Source organism: Amblyomma americanum, chromosome 1 (genome assembly GCF_052857255.1).
Source record: "Amblyomma americanum isolate KBUSLIRL-KWMA chromosome 1, ASM5285725v1, whole genome shotgun sequence".
Taxonomy (NCBI): Eukaryota; Metazoa; Arthropoda; class Arachnida; order Ixodida; family Ixodidae; genus Amblyomma; species Amblyomma americanum.
The window spans coordinates 447471481-447495676 of NC_135497.1; the positions used below are offsets into that span (position 1 = coordinate 447471481).

General features: G+C 48.4%; 1 protein-coding gene across 1 annotated transcript in view; it reads right to left on the reverse strand.

The window, feature by feature from the left end:
* Positions 1–24196, reverse strand: part of LOC144125695 (uncharacterized) — a 122288-nt gene that overhangs the window by 92352 nt on the left and 5740 nt on the right. Inside the window, exons 3-4 of the mRNA XM_077659316.1 lie at positions 17927–18051; positions 6505–6632 (exon numbers count right to left, since the gene is read on the reverse strand). Of these exons, the coding sequence (XP_077515442.1) occupies positions 6505–6599 (95 nt within the window). The 5' untranslated portion in view covers positions 6600–6632; positions 17927–18051. The remainder of the gene's footprint in view (positions 1–6504; positions 6633–17926; positions 18052–24196) is intronic.

Consider the following 24196-nt stretch of genomic DNA (forward strand, 5'->3'; position numbering starts at 1 on the left):
AATCAATGTTGAGAATGCCCTTCAGAAGATCGTGGTGTACAAACACGTAGCAAACAAAGGAATGCCCTCAAAGAAATGTAAGCATTTTTTCATGCTGTTAGCCTGCAGAGCTGTCATGTCTATTGGGTAATTTGTTTTGCTCAATGCGGGTAACCTCTGCACATTGTGGAGGCTGGCAGCCTTGACTTTGATATTTCTGAACTGCTGTATGCACGCCGAGAACGTACATATAAATACTGTAGGTATTACTACTTGAGCCCACAATGGGCTGAGGTAGTGGCGCTCCTCACGCCAATGAGATGAAAGTGCTTTCCTTTGGTAACAGCATCTCACTACCTTGGCGGGCTTTGCTGCTCTTGATAGAACAGCGCCAGCTATGCCCAAGGATGAACGCTATAGCATGTTTTACAATTTCATAGGCCGTAAGTCGTGATGGTGCACAAGGTGAAATGTAAAACACAACAATCAGCACTGCTGCTGGGGGGATATTCATACATTGCTATCACAGTTAGAAGTGCGCACTTGCTTTTAATGTTCCCAGAATACGCACTGTAAGGCACAGGTATAGAAAAAATAATGCGTGTGACACGCAATAAACAACTGCCACTACAATGGGTGGGCGACACGACAAAAAGAGGTAAAACTGGCATACCAGTACATTAGGTGAACATTACAAATACGGTACAAATGTTTGCCCCAAGACGTAACAATAAACCACTGCCACAAGTGTGGCACACCAAGGAAACGAGAAATTGAGTGCTTTAACGTGACACCAATACACACAGAGAGAGGTTATTTCGGACATTTTATATACCAGTTTTTCTTCCAGGAACTGGCTTTGTACCTTTCTTAGATTGCACGGAACTGGAAGGCTCTCCCCTGGTGACTTGATGGGATGATGCAGGAAATTGAACCTTAATGGTATACAGGACTGAGAACAATAGTACACACTTGACAACATTATGGGGGGTTCCTAACCAATTCTTGCGATGTCTGAATGCAAGAATCAGTTGTACTTGTCGTTGAGTGTGCTGTTGACTTGTTGGCGGCGATTTGGCGAGGCGAATGCTGTTCCACTTCAGCAGTTGCCCTCACAACCTTCGCTTCTTTGTGATGGTGTCGAAATTAGTCTGCAGTGAACTAACCGCCTTCAGCCATGCTTTCCTGTGTCGCCCGGTGTAATTATGACTGTAGAGGACTGCGTAACCAATGTTTACTGCTACACTGCCAATGCCACGGCATCGAGCAGCCGCGACGGTGGACAGCATTTGTCGCGGAGCCCACAAGCCACTATGTACAGTCGAGCCCACATATAACAGCCCCACTTAAGACGAACTTTCACTTATAATGAACGAGACCTGCGCGACCGTCAAAATATACATTGTTTCAATGGCACAAAATAACACGTATAACGAACGTCATTAAGCCCTGCTGATTGGTTACAGTGAACGGACGGCGTAAAGCCGACGCCGCGATGCGAGATAACCTGCCTCCGACCCCTTTGTGAGCCCGGCGCGCGGCATGTTTTCCCGAGACTCATCGCAGGCAAACTGCGCACCCCGTTTCACGCCGCTCTCGAGCAAGCTACCCTTCTCCGCCGACGTGCCTTCCAACGTCGCCCTCCCACCCCTCCTCGCAACTACGCTCCCCTCTCCTCACTCTCTTGCAAATCCGCGCATGGCGTCCGCGATCAACCGCGCCGCCGGCGGTGCCGATCGCAGAGGTCACGCTCCGTGATGCAGGCCTTCCGTGGAAACCAAGAGGTGGCTGCACTGACGCTCACGAACGCCCCTCATTGGTCTCTCCGCTGGCGCTGTGCGTCTGTATCTTTAGCTTGATTGGCTTGATGGCCGCCTGTGCACATTGCATGTCTACCCCGTTGCACACTTTTGTCAGTCTTGTTGTTTATCATGTCGAGGTGCGGGCGTTTCGTTGGCTTTGTTCAAATCTCTGGCCTGGTTGTAATTCGGGATGACGGACGGGAACACCGTACCCATTTGCCATTGTAATCAGCGGTAGAGGTGATGAAAGCAGCCTGGACGGAGGTGACGGCCGCTGGCGAGCGGAACTGCTTCCGCAAGGCCGGCTTCGTCGAGAGTGTCTGACGCTGAGCCTGATGCTTCGGAAGGTGACCAGCCCGGCAGCGATTTGTGGCAGCGCGTCATCGACTCCAACATGGGGGGTCATGAATTTGATTGGAGTGATTTTATTTTTGTCGATGACGACGCCGACACTGCGGAACCGTGCACGGACGAGGGCATCGTTTCTGAAGAGTGGGACGAGAGTGACACGGAGGAATCAGATGAGGATGAAACTTCGGAGCCAGCAACCATAAGCGCGCCTGTAGCAATGAGCTACATAGAGAGCCCCAGACAACTTGTCTATGCCAAAGGCCTCGGCGATAGCACGCTTCTGCTTTAAAAAAACTGGAAACCTCTCTCATCGGATCTGCGCTGCAGAAACAGATGTCCATCATGGACTTTTTTGCAAAGAAAAAATTTTGTGTTTTGACAAGCACCTGCCTTTAAAGCTGTGGTACACTTACTACGAACTTCGGCATATAACGAACGGACGCCGCATGACGATCATGTTCGTTATAAGCGGGCTCGACTGTACGTGTACCACGTGAAGTCCGCCGGGACGGCGATCACCTTCCAGAGCGTGCGATGGTGGGATCCAGCTGCGTCCATCTTGAGCACAGTATGCTTTGTAATCCAGCTGAACGTCACTGCAGGGAGAAGGAGCGGTTCCTCTAAACCTGTTTCCATTCAATGCGGACATCAACGTGCATTTCTCGGCCTACCCCTGCCTTCTTGAGACGGATGACTGCTTCAAGAGGGGTGATCACTTCCTTCGCGGCCCGCGTTTCTACCACAGATTTCGGCCAAGAGTTTTTGTGATAATGGCAGAGTTTTTGCAGATCGACCAAGTAATGTTCTTGCATTACAACTGCTGCTCGCGAATTGTCAGGAAGCACTGACAGTGGGTGGCAGCATGTCGGGAGAGGTTATGTAAAAGCAGACGAACATGTTCCCACCCGAAGAACATGAATGTCCTCTTTTTATTTGTAAATTTACATTTGTGTACTGTTACGTTTGCATCGCTTCAGTATTGATTCTTAGTAATGTGTTCTATAACTGCATATTCAATGCTCATATGGTACACAGACCGACATTGGGTAGGCACAAGCTCCTTGAATAGTTCCAGGGTCGCAGAGAAATGCCGTTGCATTCGCCGGCATACTTTCCTCATCCATCCTTCCCTGCTCTGCCAAGTGTGCAAGCAGCAAATGACCACAATAGCACTGTGAGGCTGTACAAACTGTACCCTATGGAAACAGATCGGTATACACGGAGTAATGAGTGCTTGTGCGCATCCCATTTGAAGCCTGCAACATACCAAGCAAATTGTGTAAAATTCAATAGACTTCACCACATTCATGTGTATTTACCATGACTGAGCATGGTCATTGATGACAACAGAAAAATGAGTGGTGGGTTCTGTACGACATCATGTCTGTTGACTGGTGTTTGGTAGAGGCAAATTGTTTTTTGTGTGAATGCATTTACGGCACATTTCCCTTCCAGTAAACGTAGTGCCGGACAACATAGGCACCTTGATGATGAAGGTGGCACTATTCGTTGCAGCCTTGTGCGCATTTGCACGTAAACAACGTGACCGTGAAATAATGGGAACAGGAGGGAGAGTTTGTGGAGACTGCCCCGCTGTGCCCTTTCTTGGCTTTCCCGCGATGCACCCTGCAGCAAAAGATTCGCCTCGATGCGGGGCGCGCCACGTGACTCTCCCTGGTTAACTTAAATCACAAGAGAGGGCGCTGGCGTCGCAGCGGGAGACACTGCTTGCTGCACGTGCGCGGGTACAGCATCCTCTTGGGCTGGGGAACATCGCCGTGAGCAGACGAGTCGCTCGCGGTGCTCTGCTCTCCGCTAGCGGGTCGAGGCCTTGCGGGGAAAACCGTTCTCCCTCATCTCGTCCCGTCCGGCTTCGGAGTCTCCCCTGCCTTCAGCGTGGGCAAACATTCGCATGTAACCTTGCTGGTGAGTCGGACGGCCTCGATTCCTCAGCGTGTTTTGTTGCTAGCAGTCGTTTTTGTTGCTGTAGCAACAAATGCCTTGTTTGTGTCAGCCAGTGTGTCGTTCCTTTGTTCCCTCTTAGCAAGGTCCGCTGAAGTCGGCGTGCGCTCGGTAGCGTAAGCGATCACACGGTGGGGCCTGGCGGTTTTGAACTGTGTCAGCCGCGATTAAGTGGGGAGAACGTATTTATCCGCCATTTAAAACCACACAAGTTACAAACATATCACGATTTGAACGTGAATGATGATGACTGGTTTTATGGACCAAGGGCATCCCGGGCCAAAGACCACCATGGCACAAGGTGTTTTCGTCTTCTTAAGGTGCAGTAAAATGCCCAATCCCCAAGAATTTCATTCTAAAGAAGCCGAGCACCACGCCAGGGGAAAGCTTGTACCAAAGTATCACCAGTGGGCACCCGGCGGCACTGGGATTTGAACCCCACACTTCCTGCGTGCGGTTTTTACGCAATGTGGGCCTGCTCATGGCAACTGCATCTGAGGACTTGGAAAGAATGGGGATGACACAAAAAATCTGCAGGAAAAGGATGCGTAGATACTGTTGTGAGGTTGTACTTACTAAATGTGTATAGTATCAACGAGTAGCAAGGCCACTCTGTCACCACAGCTTCGATTCATACTGCCCTGTTGTGTGTGCCTTCGTCCTTCTTTCTTTTCCCTACTGCACTGCTGTTTTAATGGCGCATATTTCTCAACAGCCCGCATCTCTTTCCCGTGTGCGCCGCATATCCCCCAAGAGAGGTTAGAAGTAGCCACCTCCTACCCCTTGCAAAGTGTGGTGCTGAAGGTAGGGATGATTATCGTAAGAAGTAAAGAAAAGTTATATTTATACCTTGCTGCAGAGTATAATGCGACGTACCCTCTGAAGTGGATGAAGTAAGGAAGAAAACTCGCCATAACGCTACAAATACTACAGGCAACAGTGAATAAGCGTGGCCTCAAGACACCTTCTTGTGCGACACATGGTACAACTGTCCAACCTCACCACCAGCCACTGCGGTTGCTAACAATTAACAGGTAAAGGCGGCTGCTACCACAAATGATATCAAGGAGGACTCTGGCAAACAGCTTTGATGTCTGTAAAGACTGCAGCTACAAGTCGGCAACGATTGTTTTCCTTGGTGTGCTGTTGTGACAAGAATAATGACACTGTAGAGAGGAGCGCGCCCGTACGGCCGAATAAATGTTGCCACTTCCTAAAAATCATTCCAGCTTTGCCAGTACCATTCACTTCATTACTAGGACAACACAGCTCGGTGGGACAACAGAGGAACATGAGGAAAGCTCACAGGCAGCCTTTCCTCGCTTCGGAAGAGAAACACGGTTGCTGATCTCCCTGTGTTCTGGAACAGTGTGAGAAACGCATCTGCTGTTTAAATTCTCCAGGAGTGTTGTTCAAGCCTCTCCACCACCAGAAAGTAGTCACGTATGAAATCACGTGGCGATAACTGCTTACATGTGGCCAAAGCCATGTTCAAATCAGACGATGTGACGACAATGCCTGAATGGGCATTACTTGAATGTTCGGTGAACATCTCCAAAGGATGACTGAGTCAAAAGTATAGATGTGAAATGTGATGCCGCAAAGCTGTAGCCCAATACTGGGTTCCTCATAGCTGTCAGCAGCAGCACAGGAATGTTTGCAAGGCGCAATGAACGCTACATGTGGCTCCCTCTTTGTCCACTTCTGTTCTTAGAACTATGCATTGTACGTGTTCCCTCGGCTGCCGTCATGACGTGTGAAGCCTCCACCATAAGCCGCCTTCCCAAGCTGCAACATGCACTCGCCTTCCTTTGCGGGTTTGGCGCTTCAAGAGGCAGCGTGTTCAGCATGAAGGTTTTGGTGCCGGGTAGGAACCCAAGAGGTCAGGAGTTAAAATATGTAATGGCCGCGTAGTGTGATGCATCAGAAAACAAGGTTGTGTTGTTTGCACTGGTGGAGGTTAGAAATCTATTCTGGACCGGAAGTACAGAGATTTTTTTCTCTGCTCTCTACTGTAGTGAGAAAAAGTTTTGAAACTTTCTGTGAGGGCACACACTCTCACCATATTAGGCAAACTTTGCTGACAATGGGAGCTAACAGGTTTTTATGCTTAAAAACAACCATCAAACAAACAGGCATCACAAGTATGTCACTTTGAGACGCAAAACAATAACAAGAAACATTCGCCTCGAGGGTAATTTCTCATATTACGACACAAAATGACAAATAAATTTGGAAACATGACAGAAACATTACATGAACAATAAAGAAGCAAAAAGCAGAGGAAAATTATAACTATGCAGTATGTACACTTTGTAGACTTTGAAAATCAACACAGCAAAATAAATATAAAATACAGCACTGGCTGGCTTGCCAAAAACAAAAACAATGTTCACATTTAAGGTCCTACCTCCCCTGCCTTGCCTCCGTGAGGTGTACCTGTCGCTCGAGGGCCGCAGCTATCCTGACCATGGACTGCCGAATTCCTGAAAGTTCGTGCTCCATGGATTGACGAAATCCTCTCAGCTCCTCCGTAAGCTGCGATAAAAAACAATGCCCTCAATAGCAGTATGCACACGACTGCACGCTGTGCTTCAAGGTTAAATATTCGCAAGCAAATACTGTAAACAATCATGAGATTCAGTGCAAAGTGTTTACGCAGTCACACATAAACTGTGCACTGTATGACCTTAGTAAGTACTGCCACTGTATTAGCGTTAGTGCATTACAACATTCTGTACCGGACCTATGCATCAGAGAGCTGAATTTGTACTACATTTGTGTTTGTAATCTGTACATAAATTTTACTTTTAATTTTCACGGTCCCGATGCAGCATTTACAACCTTTCAACATGTGTACACCGCTCATCACATGAACAGCACATGGCACAAAATTTCATTTGTAGGCACGTGTTTTAACTGTAGTGTTATATTGGCAATAGTTTTCCAGAATTAATGCCGTCCAGCAGCATTGCTGTACTGCACGTGAATATTTTAATTTGTGCCACTCACCAAACACACGTAAGTGTACACTGCGTTTGTCGGTATTGTGCCCCAAAAGAAGGCACGCAAATGTACAGTACAGCAAGGAACCCTGAATTGTTCTCGCCAGATGGCATTGCAACATAGAATTATCCGAAAACTTATGCCCACTTAAATATCAATGTATTCCATAAGTAATTTCACCTGTCGTGGGGTTATTTTTTCGTACGCCTGCGAACTGTGTTACACCAAGGGACAAAGCACAATTAGAGATCATTGCACACAAGTTATGCAGCGGTGAAATATGAATTTTACGGGAAAAATAAGATTTCTATAATTGCACATTTCTTTCGCAACACCAGCCTTAAAAAGTAGATGCAAACAGATTCAGTACAGTCTCGTTAGGACAAACTCTGTTAACATGAAATCCTGCACAAGCTAGCCGTGAAAACTTTTCACTGTTTTCGACATGGCAAATTGGAAACAAAAAAACCACGTCAAACAATTTCCTCACTGTGTGCTTCAGTTGAGGTGAACTTTAGCGGCAACCGCAATTACGGCACCGTCAACAACAGGAAAAGAACAGGTAATGCTTGTACACAAAAATACGCACCCCCAGAAGAGATGGTTCCCGCAAGCCTGTCACGAAACATGAGAGGAGTCACCTTGCTAGAGTGCAGGGTCCTATTGCGGGGCTTTCAAGCCTGCGCAGAAAAGGTACCGCACCATTGTGCCTGCACTGCAGCAGAGATCTCAATCTCTGCATCATGCGTGCTCCAGTGCCATACATTGCCTCCCACACAGTAAAAGGCAAGCATGTGCAAAGTTCACCTCCTCAGTTTACGTGGCATCTGAGCATTAGTGCGCACAGCGTACAGATAGCTGGGATATTGACCTCGTGCATTTTCTGTGATGCAACAGGTACGTGGGTGCAACTAATCATGGATGTAATAAAAGGTATGCTGCAGAAGGAGTCAGATTACAAGACATGTGCCGCTGCCCTGCTGGACACCTCCGAAGCTCTTGCTGCAGAACGCACAGGAAAAAATTACAGAAAAAAAACACAATGAGCAACCGCTGTGGGCAGCAGTGGAAATGCAAACGCAAAGCAATAATGCCATTTTCAACAAGGATAATGTCTTGGTTAATGTGCCATCCTTAACCTCAATATGTACATAGTTCAATAAATGCTCTGCATGCATGCAAACTCTCTCTGAAATGCTACTTTAATCACTGTTTTCTTGTAACATATATAAGGCTCCACCCAGCATGCTCACACACCTTTTCTACGGTCATTACTGACAATACCAAGACATTTGCTCCTATGTTAGGTTTGCCGCCTTAAAGAGAGTGTACAGCACTGCACATTGTGAGTATTTTTAAAACGGCAAGTGCATGTCCATTACCACACTCAATTCTAAACGTTCAACCCCTCTACAGTACACTTCAATGAATGCACGCACAACACTTTTTTTTCACATCTCACGAGCAGTTACCTTAGCTGGACAGGATGTAGCGTTAGGTTACGCAGCAAACTTCAAGTACCAACATTCAACAAGTACTGGAAAAATAACAGTGAGTGGAAAGAATAAAAGGAGGCTTTCAAAAACAGTATTTCAAAAAAGTCGTAACCACTGCGCCTTCCATCAAGCGTTTAGTAGTTGTGTGGCTCAGGTTTCCTATGGCACCTGCTGTTTTGTTACACACATCTATGTTTGTCCACACTTGTCTAAAGAAACAACCCCTAGGGCATCGAAAGAATATGACTGCGTTAAAAATGTTGGCTGAGCAACTGAGTACAGTTATGCATTGGCAGGTTCCAAATTGGAACGGCTGCACAATAAAACATAATCGCCTCGGTCATCATGATGTTTGCTCTAGCCCTCCTATTTCTTTCACAGCGCAGCACAGTGGAACATAAGTAATCACTATATTTTCCTGTATGATTCGATTCAGAGTGGAAATGTAAAAATTTGTCTTAACCCCTGTGTACTCATCTTTGGATGGCCCATCTCAAATACACTATACTTTTATTTATTTATTTTTTTATTTATTCCTATCGCCTCACAGGCTCCAAGAACGAGGTATTGTGTGAGGGGGCGATTACATAGATAGCGGTAATCACAGGAGCATGAGCAACACGTTTATGCAAAACTTATTGACTGCTAGTACCGGTCACTGAAAAGTAAAAACATCATTATACAATGTTTAATGGCACGTTAGGAACTTGAAAGAATGGCTGTTATTTTGGCCCTAAAACGAGCTGGGTCACGAATATTCAAGGTGTCTTCCAGAAGACATTCCATTGAATGATAGCCTGCGACAGGGCAGATGAACTAAATGCAATGGTTCTACCAGAAATTGGTTGGAAGCTCAGAGGGTTGTTTAAACGACGTGAGGTGCGGTTTGGTTGTACAAGAGGCAGCGTTGAGGAGTAGGCACTGTAGACTATTGTGTGAAGTAGGCAGATTAGGGCGATTAATCTCGTGATAATCTCAGTGATAGCAATGTAGAGAGAGATATAGATGATCTGATGTTCGTTATGCTCAAGTGATGGTTGCAGTTTCTGGAAATGAAATGTACAGCACGATTCTGAACCGATTAAAATAATTAAGTAAGCCTGATGAGGTGACCATATGGGAGATGCATATTCGAGTTGTGGACGAGCAAATGTTTGATAGGCGAGCTTACCGATAGTGGCAGGAGTTCCATGAAGATTACGTTTTAGATACCCTAATGTGCTTGATGCTTTAGCTGTTACTTTCTGTACGTGGATGCACCAACAGAGGTTACTCGAGAAATGCACGCCGAGGTATTTGTATGAACATGCGTGGGACACTGATGTATTATTCAATAAGTAACTGAAAGAAGAGTTTTTTTGCAGCTGAATATCACTAGCTTGCACTTTTTGGTGTTAAGAGACATTTGCCATGATGTGCACCAAGTGGTTATGCGATCGAGGTCTCTTTGAAGTTCTAGGTGATCGGCAGATGAGCGTAGGGTATTTTTCGGTAAATGATGTAGTCATCTGCGAACAACCGAATAGTGCAATTATTGTTTGATGGCAGGTTGTTTATGTATATGAGGAAGAGCAATGAACCCAGGACGCTACCTTGAGGTACACCAGAAAGGACGTCGCTAAATGAAGATTGGTGACCGTTAACTTCAAGCTGCTTGTGAGATGACAAGAAATTTCTTACTCATGAGGTCGTTAATGAGTCTAGGTTAAGGCAGGTGATTTTAGCCATTAAACGTGAATGCGCGATGTGGTCAAATGGGTTGGAGAAGTATAAGAATACGCAGTCTGTTTGAAAGTTCTCATCCATATTATGTAGCAGTTCGCTAGTAAATTCCAATAGTTGAGTCTCGCATGAGAAGCTTTTCCTGAACCCATGCTGGTTAGTAAAAAGGAAGTTGTTACTATCGAGATGCTGCCCAACGCCTGATATGATGATTCGTTCGAGGATCTTGCATGGGACAGATGTCAGTGATATGGGGCGGTAATAACGTGCGTTTGTTTTGTCACTTGATTTGAAGATGGGGATAATTTTGCCAATTTTCCAGTCCTCTGGAATTTCTCTGGGTGAGAGTGACTGACGAAAGATATGGAACAGAATAGTGCTTGAATGCATAACAGTGTTTTTAGAATTTTCGTATTAATATTATCTACACCAGCGGAAGTTGATATCATGAGACTATTAATTAATGCTGAAATACCGGTATCACTTATTTCTCTTTGGTACTAGGCGCGAACACACACAGAACACAAGGAAGGGAACGGCACAAAGTGCCACTTACAACTGCTTTATTCGGAGGCACATCACACACACTTTCTTGAACGCAAGGAACACAATCAAATCAGGATCGATAAGCACGTGCACTGGTTAAAAATTTCTTTTCCGCCTTATATAAAGATGCGGATGGATCACTGACGCACATGTTTCCTTTCTCTCCGATAAAAAAAAGCTTCAATTAATGGGGAAGGTCCCCCTCGAGAAGAGGTGGTGAGACCTGTAGTGGTGCCCTATGTACATAAGATGGGCCACAATTTAAAGAAGGTCGCATGCAGGCATGGGGTGCCGCTTGTGTTTTCAGCCCCCAAAATCTCGGAAACCTGTGCTCGCGTATCGAAAGAGTACGTGATGAGAAAAAGGATGCGGCACTAAGCATGGGCGACCGTTTTTGAAGTGCGCCGTAGGGGTGGTGTATGAAATTCCCCTCTCATGCGGTCACTCATACGTAGAGCAAACCGGGCGCTGCGTCAATGACCGCATTAGGGGACATGAAAGAAATCTAGAGCAAAATAAAGAAGGGCCAAACATACCCAAGCATATTAGGTCCTGCCCTTCGCGCTCCTGTGAGGCATATTTTTCAGGGGCGAGGATTCTAGCTTCCAGCAAAGATACCAAAGCTCGGGAATTAATTGAAGCTTTTTTTTATCGGAGAGAAAGGAAACATGTGCGTCAGTGATCCATCCGTATCTTTATATAAGGCGGAAAAGAAACTTTTAACCAGTGCATGTGCTTATCGATCCTGATTTGATTGTGTTCCTTGCGTTTAAGAAAGTGTGTATGATGTGCCTCCGAATAAATCAGTTGTAAGTGGCGCTTTTTCCCGTTCCCATCCTTGTGTTCTGCGTGTGTTCGCGCCTAGTACCAAAGATGAATTGTGACCAACTCGCCCAAGGAGACGTTCTTTTAAGCTACACTTATTTCTATGGGGCTCATGTATTGGGAATCTACATCTGCTAATGGTGGAATACTGGAATGGTCTTCCTGCGTGAATACTGAAGTAAAATAATTACTGATATAAGCGGGCATTCATCTTGATTAACTGGGACACCAGTGTCATTCAACAAGGAAATCAGAGCAGGAGCGTCAGTGGCCGCTATGGTTTTCCAAAATTTTTTGGGTTGTGCGTCATAAGCGATTGACGGTCGTGGGAGTAATATTTAAACTGGGCTTTACAAATGCCACTGCAGTACTCTTTATCGGCAGCTTATGCAGTGCAGACAAAATATGTCAGGAGCGGTAGAAACAACAGGTATAAAGTTTCGCTATACAGTCGCTGACCGATTTTTCCGACTCGAAGGGACCCGGAAAATGGTATGAATAATCGAACAGTCCGAAAAATTTGAGAAGTACAAAAAACCACTTTACTGATATGAAATCGGCTTAAAAATGTCACTGATTTTACCTCGCGACATATTACTCTTGCTGGCGATGATTTGTGCCTGTATTTGTGCCAAAGTTGTGCTTTCACTGTACACGCTAGACAGCAAGGTCACCGCATTTAGTTGCAATACTTCCCACACTTCTTTGACGAACCCGGCGTAGCCATGTTTTCCACGACCCGAGTGTGCACCACACCGCTCGTCAAACACACGCAAAGATAAGGCACTTTTTGTTCAAAGCGGCGGAACCGCCGGACGCAATCACAAAACGGCGAACGGATGTAGCTTCGTGAATACTGAGCGCCACTCGGTCGACGCGGTCAGAGGAACCCAAGTGACGAAACAATGACAAACGTATGAGACCCGCCGCGGTGCCTCAGTGGTTAGGGCGCTTGGCTACTGATCCGGAGTACCCAGGTTGGATCCCGACCGCGGTAGCCGCGTTTCGATGGAGGCGAAACGCTAAGGCGCCCGTGTGCTGTGCGATGTTAAAGATCCCCAGGTGGTCGAAACTATTCCGGAGCCCTCCATTACGGCACCTCTTTGTTCCTTCCTTCTCTCAGTCCCTCCTTTATTCCTTCCGGCCGAGATGCGAGATAGCTCCTGCGCAATTTCCTTCCCCCAACTCCCAATTTCCTCTTGCATTAATCTGGGGTGGTTATTAACTCTACGACGACAGCACCCAGGGTGGCCTGTTTTAGTCTTTAGTCGGTGGTGACTTTAACGCCCCTCATCCGGACTGGGGGTACCCCACTTCAAGCCCCCGTGATAGGCGTGTGCGGGAGGCATTCGTGGATGCGCTGTTTGTTTTATTCAACCATCCAGATTCAGCAACGCGGACTGTGCGCCATGCTCGCAGTCCAGCATATGCTCCGGACCTTACGTGGTGGTCAGGACCCGGGACTCCATCGTGGCACCGGGAGCCAGACTGCTGGGGTAGTGACCGCCATCCTATAATCATCGATCTCCATCCATCAAGGGCCCGCCGATTACGCCGTAGGTGTTCTGTGGTCAATTGGGACAAGTTTCGCACCACCGTCGAAGATCTCTCTCTCTCTGCAATCATCTACACTACTTGTGGACTACTTACAAACTGCGCTGAATAAGGCTACTGCTGTCACCTGGACGGACTTGAATGGCCCGGCGCCGGATGTTGGTCTGCTTAATCTGTGGGCTGCTCGCCGACAAGCAGAGATGGCAGCTTCCTGAGACCAGACTTCTGCGCAAGCACGGACAAGGCTGAATTACCTTACTGCCAAGGCTCGCAGATATGAACGCGATCTCTCGCGACGGCAGTGGCATGCATGGTGTGAGCAGTTCTCGATAAAGTCATCGAATGCTGCTCTCTGGCGAACGTTTCGTGCAATGGAACATGGTTCCCGTCGTCCTGACACAGCGGCCACAGCATGCTTCGCAGCTAACTTAGCTCCGGATGATTTCGCCAGAGAGGCAGCGCGGAAGTTTTTCCCCAAGTATGATGTGTTGCCTCCAAGGGTCATAGGAGCCCCCTTGGCTGCCATTCCAGCATGTGTCGATAAGCTCCCATCTACAGCCGACGCCGAGGGAATTGCATGCCCATTTTCAATGCCCGAGTTGCTTGCAGCAATAGACGAGGCCCGTCGGAAACTGCGCCCGGTCCGGACTCCATTCCGTACGAGGTTTACAAGAACTTCAGTTCCGCTGTACTGCCTTAACTCCACGCCACCATTAACTAGGTATGGATAGAAGGCTTCGTACCAGAAACTTGGAAATCGGCTATTGTGATCCCCATACCAAAGCCGGGGGAGCTGCCGGGGGAGCTGCCGACAGACCTCGGAAATTTCCGGCCTATATCGCTTACGCCAACATTATGCAAGCTTACCGAAAAAATGCTTGCCACACGACTGTTGTGGTGGCTTGAGCACCATGGTTTCTATCATCCCGCCAGTAAACGTTTGCCGGTGGTGTTGGCCCGGTGATTTTCAGAAACTGGATGCACCGCTTGAAGGCTTCTCGGTGATATGACTTGCAGGCGAAGCGATTTAGTGAGAAACGAACTTTTATACAGGCTATTTACAGATGGGTACAAACAAAAGTCAGTATACGGCCACAACTATCCGCGACCGGCCTAGCCGACCGCCTGCACAGAGGCGAGGGACACCGCGTCCCAACAGTCAAACTGGCGCGCCTCGCACCAGCTCTCAACGGTCACTCCCTCCGCACTCGGCCAGACCGAGCGCCTGCCAGCTAGGAGTAGCTAGAGACAAAAAAGCACACGGGCGCGGCTCCCTTCGCGGGTACACCCCGAAGATGCCCGCGCCCCTTTCCACGCGTAAAAATAAACTGCTAACTGCGGCTCATCAGTTTTGACGAATAGGAAAGCTCAAAACTGATGTCAGCGTTTTTCCTTACCCCCGAAGCCTCCCTAGGTGGTCTCGCAGTCCTTCGCCAAGGGAACAGAGGTCCAAGGTCGAGGCCAGCAGATAGCCCCGCCGTCCGGAGCGGTGAAGGAAACCGCAAGGACGAATGCGGAGACTAACCAAAAAGGCATGAGTCCCCTTCTAACGGCGTGCACCAAAGCAAAACAAAATGAAACAAAACCGGACGCGCAGCCTAGGTCACTGCCCTCTCGCGGAATATTCGCAACACATGTACAAAAAGATGCGACAGCGCGCCGAACCCTACACCGCCCATATTGGTTTTCGTACGTCCATAGGTACAGAAGATGGACTGGCTGTCTTGGCGTCAGCAGTTCTTGCCTCAACTCACAGCCACAATGTACGTACTGTACTGGCCGTGGACGCTGAAAAGGGGTACGATAATATCAGTCATGCCGCCATCCTGGAAACGCATGACATGCTGCATTTCCCCGTTAGAGTGCGCAATTTTATTAAATCCTTCCTTGAAGGCTGACACTTTGCCATACACCTCAGTGGTGAGGCCGTCGGATCATTTGTGCCTATTCGCGGCGTTCCTCAGGGACCGGTGTTATCACCAACATTATTTAATATTGCTTTTAGCCCCCTTCCTTGGCGCTTGCATGATGTCTCCGAGATTAAGTTCTTATTGTATGCTGATGAAATAACAGTGTGGAGCACTCACAACGACCTGATGACTCAAGCAGCAGGCCTACAATCAGTCATAGATATTACGTCGACTTTTGCTTCTTCAATTGGTCAGCAGCTTTCAGTGAGCAAAACCACGTTCGTGTCAGTCGCCAACCGCTGGAGGCACCGTAAACTGGCTGCAACACCAATTCGTCTCTATCTGTCCGGAGCTCTAATTCAAAAAAGTTCGACCGTAAAAATCTTGGGCTTGACAATACACGAGTCAGGAACAGGTACTGCATGGCTTTCTCGGGCTAAAAAGCAAGCAATTCCGGCGTTGGGTCTGATTAGACGCATTGATCCTAAAACAGGCGGAGCCCGCTCTCATGTTGCACGACAGTTGGTGCAGGCGGTTGTGCAACCGTGCCTCGTTTACCAAGCCCAATTCCAGCATTTGACAAGGGCTCAATGGGATCGTCTAGAAGCTGTTAATCGAGAGGAAATGAGGGTCATCACTTGCCTTCCCCGCATTAGCCCGATCGTGGCGCTCCAAGAACATGCACAGCTGAATACAGTAGATGAGCTGGTGCCACAACGACGCGATGCTCGCTGCCTGAAGTCAAGCTTTACACACACCACGTGTGCACTCAGGGCATATGCTTCATCGCACTCCCTTCTACAGCCGGCCCCGCCAGTTCTTCCTCCCTGGTGTTTTGTGCAGCTAAGCGACAACAAGCCAACTGATCTACGTCGACCATCATCTATCCGCGCGGCATCGTCGTTTCGTGACCGAATTATAGAGCAAGACGCCAATGTGCCGCATGGCTCCATCGTTATGTACGTTGACGCAAGCATTCAGGGCTGCAAAACAATACCAGCAGTTTACTGTCCTTGCAAGCCTGGTCTGAACAAAATTTCAAGGTTTCGCCTCTCAGAACCTCCTTCCTCCTTCTGTGTGGAGATGCTTGCGGTTCAAGAGGCACTTGGCTCTTTGGCCGCCGTTCCCATGCTACCCACTGCCCGCATTGTCATTCTCACCGATGCCCTTCACGTCACACGCCTACTATGACGAGTTAGTCGCACCCCAGAAACCTGCCAAGACATCCATCGTCTAGTGGCACGCATCCCGCAACAAGTCCGTATTCAGTGCGTCCCGCGTGAGCTCCTGAGCGCACAAAGCCGGGCAGATTCTGCGACCCGCCTTTCGACCCCAACCTCGTCTTTGCCTCGAGTCCTCACTTTGGATGACACCCCCCCCCCCCTTTTAACAAGAAAGGAACACCTCCGGCGCCACACACGTGCTCTGATCCCTCCGTGTGCGGTAACCCCCCCCCCCCCCCCCCCCCGTGGTCTTACCCGTGCAGAGGAGGTTCTGCTTCGGAAGATACGGGTCGGGGTTGCCCTAACTCCAGCTGTGACACGCAAGTGGCCGCATTTCAAAGATTTATATCCCCGCCCCGGGTGTCCAGTCTGCAAGAACAGAGACTGTGAGGCGGATATCCACCACCTGCTGTGGGCCTGCCCGGCGCTAAAGCCGAAGAATTCGGCACCTGGCATCAGTGGGACTCTCACCGGACAATCCGGATTCATATATTGCATGGACACAGGGTCCATATCATCGTTCACTTCTTGATTTCATCAGATCAGCTCAACTTCTTTCATTTATTTAGGCATCTTACTCATCTCTCACTTCATAGTTTTTATGCCATGAGGCAATAAACATTGCTTCAAAAAAAAACAATTTTCAACGTATGGGGCAAGCAATAACTGCCTGCGACAACGTCGGCGACAAAAACAAGTTGACGGCGATGACAATCCGCCTGCCACCTCGAAGTGTCAGAGATCGCAGGGACCTCTACTGGCAACAATGAGGTACCGAAAGTATGTCAAGCCAATCCAACTGCAGTGTAAATCTACATCAATCCAAGATGGCACCTTTTGCGCCGGCGAAAAGCAGATAAGATGGCTGATTTTGGCCCGCAGGCGATGAAATTTGTCCGAAAAATCGAACTTTCGGACTTTTAATGTCCAAAATATCCGTCGCGAATATGTATGCGCTTCTATGGAGTGACTGACGGCGCCTCATCGAGGTCCGAGATATCCTACAAGTCCGAATTATTGGAGTCCGAATTACCCGTCGGCTTCTGTATTTCAATGCGTGCAGCCTGTTTGTGAAGTAGAGTAAACTCTTTTTTAACTCTATTGCGACCAACAATATGGCTGGTGATTAGACATGTGAATTCTTCTAACAATGACATACCAGTGTACTGAGGGTACGCAGTGCTTCTGCGGATGCTGCCACACAATGGCCGGTGGGCTTTGCCATTAGAGACTCCGATGCACTATCATTATGCCCTGCAGAGAAGTCTGACAGCCACTCCAGCTTCACTTGGTAAATACATTAGCATTTGAAATGCTGGCCCGAAAATGGTTTTCATGCTGTAACTTCCAGTACCACATATCCGACCCTTTTAAGCTCATTTTGCTGGACAAGCAGTGTCGAACAGCCTTGTTCTGCGCACAGCAGTAAGCAATGTACTGGAAAGACTGTTAAATAGCCTCTTAATGACTGCAATGCTTCATTAAAAAAGCAACACAGTGAAATCAGAAACGTAATAGGGACAGGTCTTGCAAAACCCATGAATACATACATTTCGGCTTTCTTGCAACAGCTGCACCTGTGTCGCGTGGCTGGCGTCGGCCAGGTGCACCCGACGGGCACCATCCCCCACTGCCCTTCGCAATAACGGGGTTCCCCTTCTGGCTGCTGGAGGCCCTGCAGCAGGAGCAAAGACACAATTTATCGCTGACACTACTTATTCTTTGAATTATACAATACTGCAGGCTTTGGTGTGGCCCAAGCAGGTGGGGCATACAAATAATAATAATATAGTAGAACAATATGGGCAGATATAAAGAAGAAAGATTATTCCACAGTACATAGAATACCAAACCAGTCAATCAGCTATAAAAACAAATAATGAAAAAGGATGGTTTGCTAATATTAGAGAAATTCCCAAAACAATTAATGCAAATATATGTAGAAATGAGCCATCAATACAATGAGTGTAGTAAAAGAACCAATATTGCAGAAATACAAATTGATAAATAATTCACAACACCATATGATGTCAATAATTCAAACGCTCAATAGAATCAATACTGGTTCATAGCGACTGACGTAAATTGCTCCAATCTGTTTTAGTGCGCGGGAAAAAAGAATATCTAAAGGCATTAGGTCTGGCATTGTAGGGAGTTCGGGTGACGAGGTCGTGTTCGGCGTGCGTCAGTGGCATGGCATAAAGCTCAGGAGGCGAACCAAAGAGGTTATTTTTAAGAAGGAAAAGAATATTCAGCCGTTGGATTTTTCTTCTCATTTCCAGTGTCTGAATGCCATGTTGCATCATTAGAGCTGTCGGGGAAACTATCATGCGGTACTTGGAAAAATAAATCTGACTGCTTTATGCTGGATTCTTTCTAGTGAATCTATGTTAGCTTCAGTGTGAGGGTCACATACTATACATGCGTACTCAAGTTTTGGTCTTATTAGTGATGTGTAGGCTAAAAGGTTAATTTCGGCGCGAGCTTGTTTAGGTTTGGTTTGGTTTATGGTGGTTTTACGTCCCAAAGCGACTCAGGCTATGAGAGACGCCGTAGTGAAGGAGCTTGTTTAGGTTTATGGCGTAGAAGACAGTTTAAGAAAAGCCGAGTCACGTGCGATAGTAAAGTGTGTGTTCCAGTTGAGGGTATTTGTTACTGTGATACCAAGATATTTGTATTCCCTCACCTCGGTCAGCAGTCAGGGCCCGAGGGTGTAAGGAAAAATAGACCGTATAACTTTCTAGTTATCTTCATATACACTGTTCTGTTAGCATTCAGTTCCATATCCCAGACATTGCACCAAGAAAGATTTTGAAGGTTATTGTTCAGGGTTATCTGATAATCGCGGCCGGTTACTTCACTGATCAGTAAAGTCATCCGCAAACAGTCTGACTTGAACTGGTTCCGTAACTGTGCTCACAATATCATTAATATCTATTTAAAACAATAAAGGCCCTAAAATGCTATCCTGAGGGACAGCTGAGGTAACTGGGAGTTCATGGGAATAGCGAGTGTCGATACTAACAAGCTGTTTTCAATTAGTGAGGTACACAGAAACACAATTAACAACGAAAAAATGAAGGTTAATTAATCGAAGCTTTTCAATGAGTTCAGAGTGTGAGACAAGGTCAAATGCTTTCCTGAAATCTAAAAATATTACATCCGTTTGGCTGGATTTGTCTAGAATATTAGCAAAGTAATCAATAGCCGATGTTATTTTGGTGACAGTAAACAATCATTTTCAATAACCGTGCTTCGCAGGCAAAAGTACACTGTTATCACTTAAAATTTATAATGAAATTGGCTATGATGTGCTCCAACATCTTACAACATGATGATGTTAGTGATATTGGGCTATAGTTAATTATCAATGTTCGGTGACCCACCTTCAGAACTGGCACTACACGTGCAGTTCACCAGCCAGTAGGAAGGGTTACTGCAGATAATGATGAACGAAAAATGATCACTAGAACCTGGGACAGTATTTCTGCGTATCGATGAAAAAAACATTTGGTGTGTTGTGGGGGCCAGACGTATATTTGGTTTTCGGGTTAAGAAGGATGGAAAGTATGCCTGGCACAGATACGAGCTCCAAGTTTGCACTGAACAGCGGCAAAATAGGAAGCAAAGGCTCATTCGTATTGGTTAAGGCACTGTGAAAGTATGCGCTGGAATGCTTTGCAATACTTTGCGTTTCGACGATAAGTATGCCATCATCCACTATTTGTTCCACTCGTGTTTTTTTTACTCAGGAATGTCCAAAATTTGTGCAGTGCAGTACGAATAAAATTGAGTACAATGTGTTTGAAATATCGCCTTTTAGCATGCACAATAGACAAGTTCAGCATAGCTTGCAAGTTTTTAAACCTTATTTTATATGTGTCCTTTCGTCTGAAGCAATTTATTTTCCTTGAAGAGCGGTTTATTGTAGAGCTGGAAGGGCTGGCGGCGTAACCGTTTCACAAACTGACCCAGCAGCAGCGGCACCAGTACGGACTTCCAGAGCGAGCTCGAGCTCCCTAACGCGCGCGGCAGCCGGTCGCCGAGGCCGGCCGAACCTCTTCGTCGTCGATGGTGGCGCACTGTCGTCTTCTTCATTTCAACTGCCCCGGTGACAAGAGGGAGCCATCCTGGAGACTCAGGGCGAAGAAATGACAAGGGGGTCGTAGTATGGCTTTAGCCGGCTGACATGAACAATTTCGCGGCCCCGACAGCGGTGTTTCGAAGAGCGGGTCACTGGCTCGACGGTGTAGTTCATAGATGACGTGCGCTCCAGGACACGGTAAGGGCTGAGGTACTGAACTGCAAACTTGGAGGCAGCCGGTACAGACAACCAGGCGAGTGAGTCAGTGGGAAAGTCATGGGCGGACTGGCCGCGGTCACTCGCATATGTGCGGAGGCCTTGTGTGGTACTCGTCAACGAGCGAGCCAGCTGGCGGCACTGCTCGGCATGACGCGACAGTGAGAGAGAAAAGTGCATTTCGAGCTGTTGGGGTGGTACGGAAGGATGGTATCCAGGAGACAAGAAGGTTCGCGGCCATATAAAAGAAAGAACGGAGAAAAAACGGTTGTGGCATGAGAGGCAGTATTGTAATTGCATAGGTGACGAATGGAAGTACTTGATCCCAACTGGAGGCGTCGGAGGAAATGTACATGGCAAGCATGTCTCCAAGAGTCCGGTTGAAGCGTTCAGTGAGGCCATTCGTCTGCGGATGGTAGGCAGTGGTCTTGCGATGAACAGTGTGGCATGCATCCAGTAGCTCATGAACGACGTCAGATAAGAAAACTCGGCCGCGGTCGCTGAGAAGCTCCCGAGGGGCGCCGTGACGCAGGATGAAATGGTGGAGGAGGAAGGATGCGACGTCGTGAGCACTAGCAGAGGGCAGGGCTGCCGTCTCCGCATACCTAGTGAGGTGGTCCGCGGCAACATAATCCAACGATTCCCGGCAGGCGTTGATGGCGGGGGCCATACAGATCGATTACCACGCGATCGAAGGGGCAAGCTGGGCAAGGCAATGGGTTTTAACGGGCCGGGGAGGAGCGAGGAGCGGACTTGCGCTGCTGACAAGCAATGCAGGAGCATATATAACGGCGAACAAAACTTCTACATTCCACGCCAGTAGTATCGCTGGCGCAGACGTTCGTAGGTTTGCAGCAATCCTGCATGACCGCTTTGTGGGTCGGAATAATGATGCGCACAAACTTCAGAGCGAAGCTGGCGAAGAATATCCAAGAGCAATTTGCGACCATCCGTGTGATAGTTGCGGCGATAACGTAGAGAGTCGCGAATCGTGAAATGAGAAGCTTGACGACGAAGGGCCCGAGGTAACGAAGCTGTAGTCGGCGCATTGAGGGCATGCATCTAGGAGCGAAGAAATCCATGGATTTCGACGCTGTTCCATGGGGAGGTCCGTGGCAGTGAGCGCGGCCAGCGCCGAGGCGGACAAGGAAGAAGAGGGCGTAAAACATGGCAGAGGTGAGCGCGACAAGGCATCAGCGTCGGAATGTTTGCGGCCCAACCTATATATGACGTTACTATCATATTCCTGATGATGAAGGGCTCAGCGGCCGAGGCGTCCAGAAGGGTCTTTGAGGGTAGCCAACCAGCAGAGGTCATGGTGATCAGTAACGACTTCGATAGGGCGGCCATAAAGGTAAGGACGAAATTTTGTGAGTGCCCACACTATGGTGAGGCACACCTTTTCCGTAACGGTGTAATTAGATCCGGCTTTCGTGAGCGTACGACTGGCGTAAGCAACAGTGTATTCGGAAAAGCCGGCCTTACGCTGTGCAAGGACGGCTCCGAGGCCTACGCCACTGGCGTCGGTGTGCAACTCGGTTGGCGCACTGTGGTCGTAATGGCGCATGATCGGTGGTGAAGTCAGAAGACGACAGAGTGTAGCGAAAGCAGCATCGCAGGTTGAGTTATAAGCAGACAGATCGGCGGGCCCATTGAGGAGCTTCGTAAGCGGGGCGATGATAGAGGCGAAGTTGCGCACAAAGCGGCGAAAATATGAGCACAGGCCCACGAAGCTTTGGAGCTCCTTAACAGAAGACGGTTTGGGAAAGTTTATGACAGCACGAAGCTTCTCCAGATTGGGCAGGATGCCATCTTTGGAGACGACATGGCCGAGTATGGTCAGTTGGCGGGCCCCAAATCGACATTTCTTGAGGTTGAGTTGGAGACCAGCATCGGTGAGACAGCACAGTATCTTGTGCAAGCGCTCGAGATGTGTCGGAAAACCAGGTGAAAAAACGACAACATCGTCTAAATAGCATAGGCGAATGTGCCATTTGAGGCCACGCAAGATATTGCCCATCATGCGCTCAAACGTTGCGAGAGCGTTACAAAGGACGAATGGCATCACGTTGAATTCATAGAGGCCGTCAGGGGGGACAAAAGCTGCTTTAGGGCGGTCAGATTCAGCCATGGGGACCTGCCAATAGCCGGAACGAAGATCCAGGGAGGAGAAAAACTCGGCTCCTAGCAAACAGTCGAGGGCGTCATCAATACGGTGTAGTGGGTAGACGTCTTTGCGCGTAATTTTGTTTAGACAACGGTAATCAACACAAAACCAAATCGAACCATCCTTCTTTTTGACGAGCACGACGGGCGATAACAACGTAGTAGAAGCGGACTGGATAACGCCGCAGTGCAGCATGTCGTCAACCTATTCAGTGATGACACGCCGCTCTGGAGGCGACACACGGTAGTGGCGCTGGTGGAGAGAGGCATGAGCGCTTGTATCAATACGGTGAGCGATGGTGGTCGCGCGGCCCAAAGGAGTTGTCTGGTGGTCAACGGAAGAGCGGAACTTGTGAAGCAGGGCAAGGAGCTTCTCGCGGTGAGCTGGGTCGAGGTCGCTGGCCACTGAACGGTGAAACATTTTCTGGGAGAGCGGGTCGGAGACAGCACTAGGCGGTGTGAGGGCAGCGACGGAGGTACCACCGCAAAGAGTTTCATCGTCGAAAGGCATGAGCAGGTCAAGGTGTTCAATGTGTCCAAGACATTCGCCACGGAGCAAGGTGAACTGGCAGGGCGAGGGATTCGAGACGACGGGTTCGGTGGCACCGTCGTGTATGTCGAGGACGGCGAATGGAAGAGGTAGGTGTCAGCGAGAAGCGAGGATGGGCGAAGGCGCGAAGAGTACAGTCTTACTGGACCCAGCGGTGGCGAACACGGGAACGAGCACGGCACTGGCCGGGGGAACATCTGTGTCCGCAGCAACAACAAGTTTGGTACAAGAGGAGCAAGGCAGCGGGTCGTCGGCGAGCGTATCAGGGAGCACGGAGAATGCCACATGAGCACGGGCACAGTCTATGCCGGCATGAAGGTGGGATAGAAAATCCCAGCCAAGGATGAGGTCATGGGAGCAAGAACTGAGTACCAAGAATTCGACGACATACAAAATGGCCGCGATAAGGACACGTGCTGTGCAAGCAGCGGAAGGATGAACAGTCTCGGCGCTAGCGGTACAAAGAGATAGTCCCGAAGGTGTGGTGGTGACTTTAAGCAGCGAACGACAGAAGTTTTCGGATATAACAGAAACGGTAGCACCTGTGTCCACAAGCGCAAGTGCTCGAACGCCGTCAACTAACACATTTAAAAAGTTCGGTGGGGAAAAGCGAGGACTTGAGCTGGCCGAAGTGTGCGCACTTCGTGCCCCAGGAACTGCAGCTCCTAGTTTTTCGGTTCCGCGGGAACGCTGCGACGCCGCACGGGTGACAAGGAGCGATGGCGAGGTAAAGGCGAGCGGTGCGAAGCGAATGGCTGGCGACCGGGAGCAAGGTCAGAAGGGGGCGCTGGGGTCGGCGGTCCT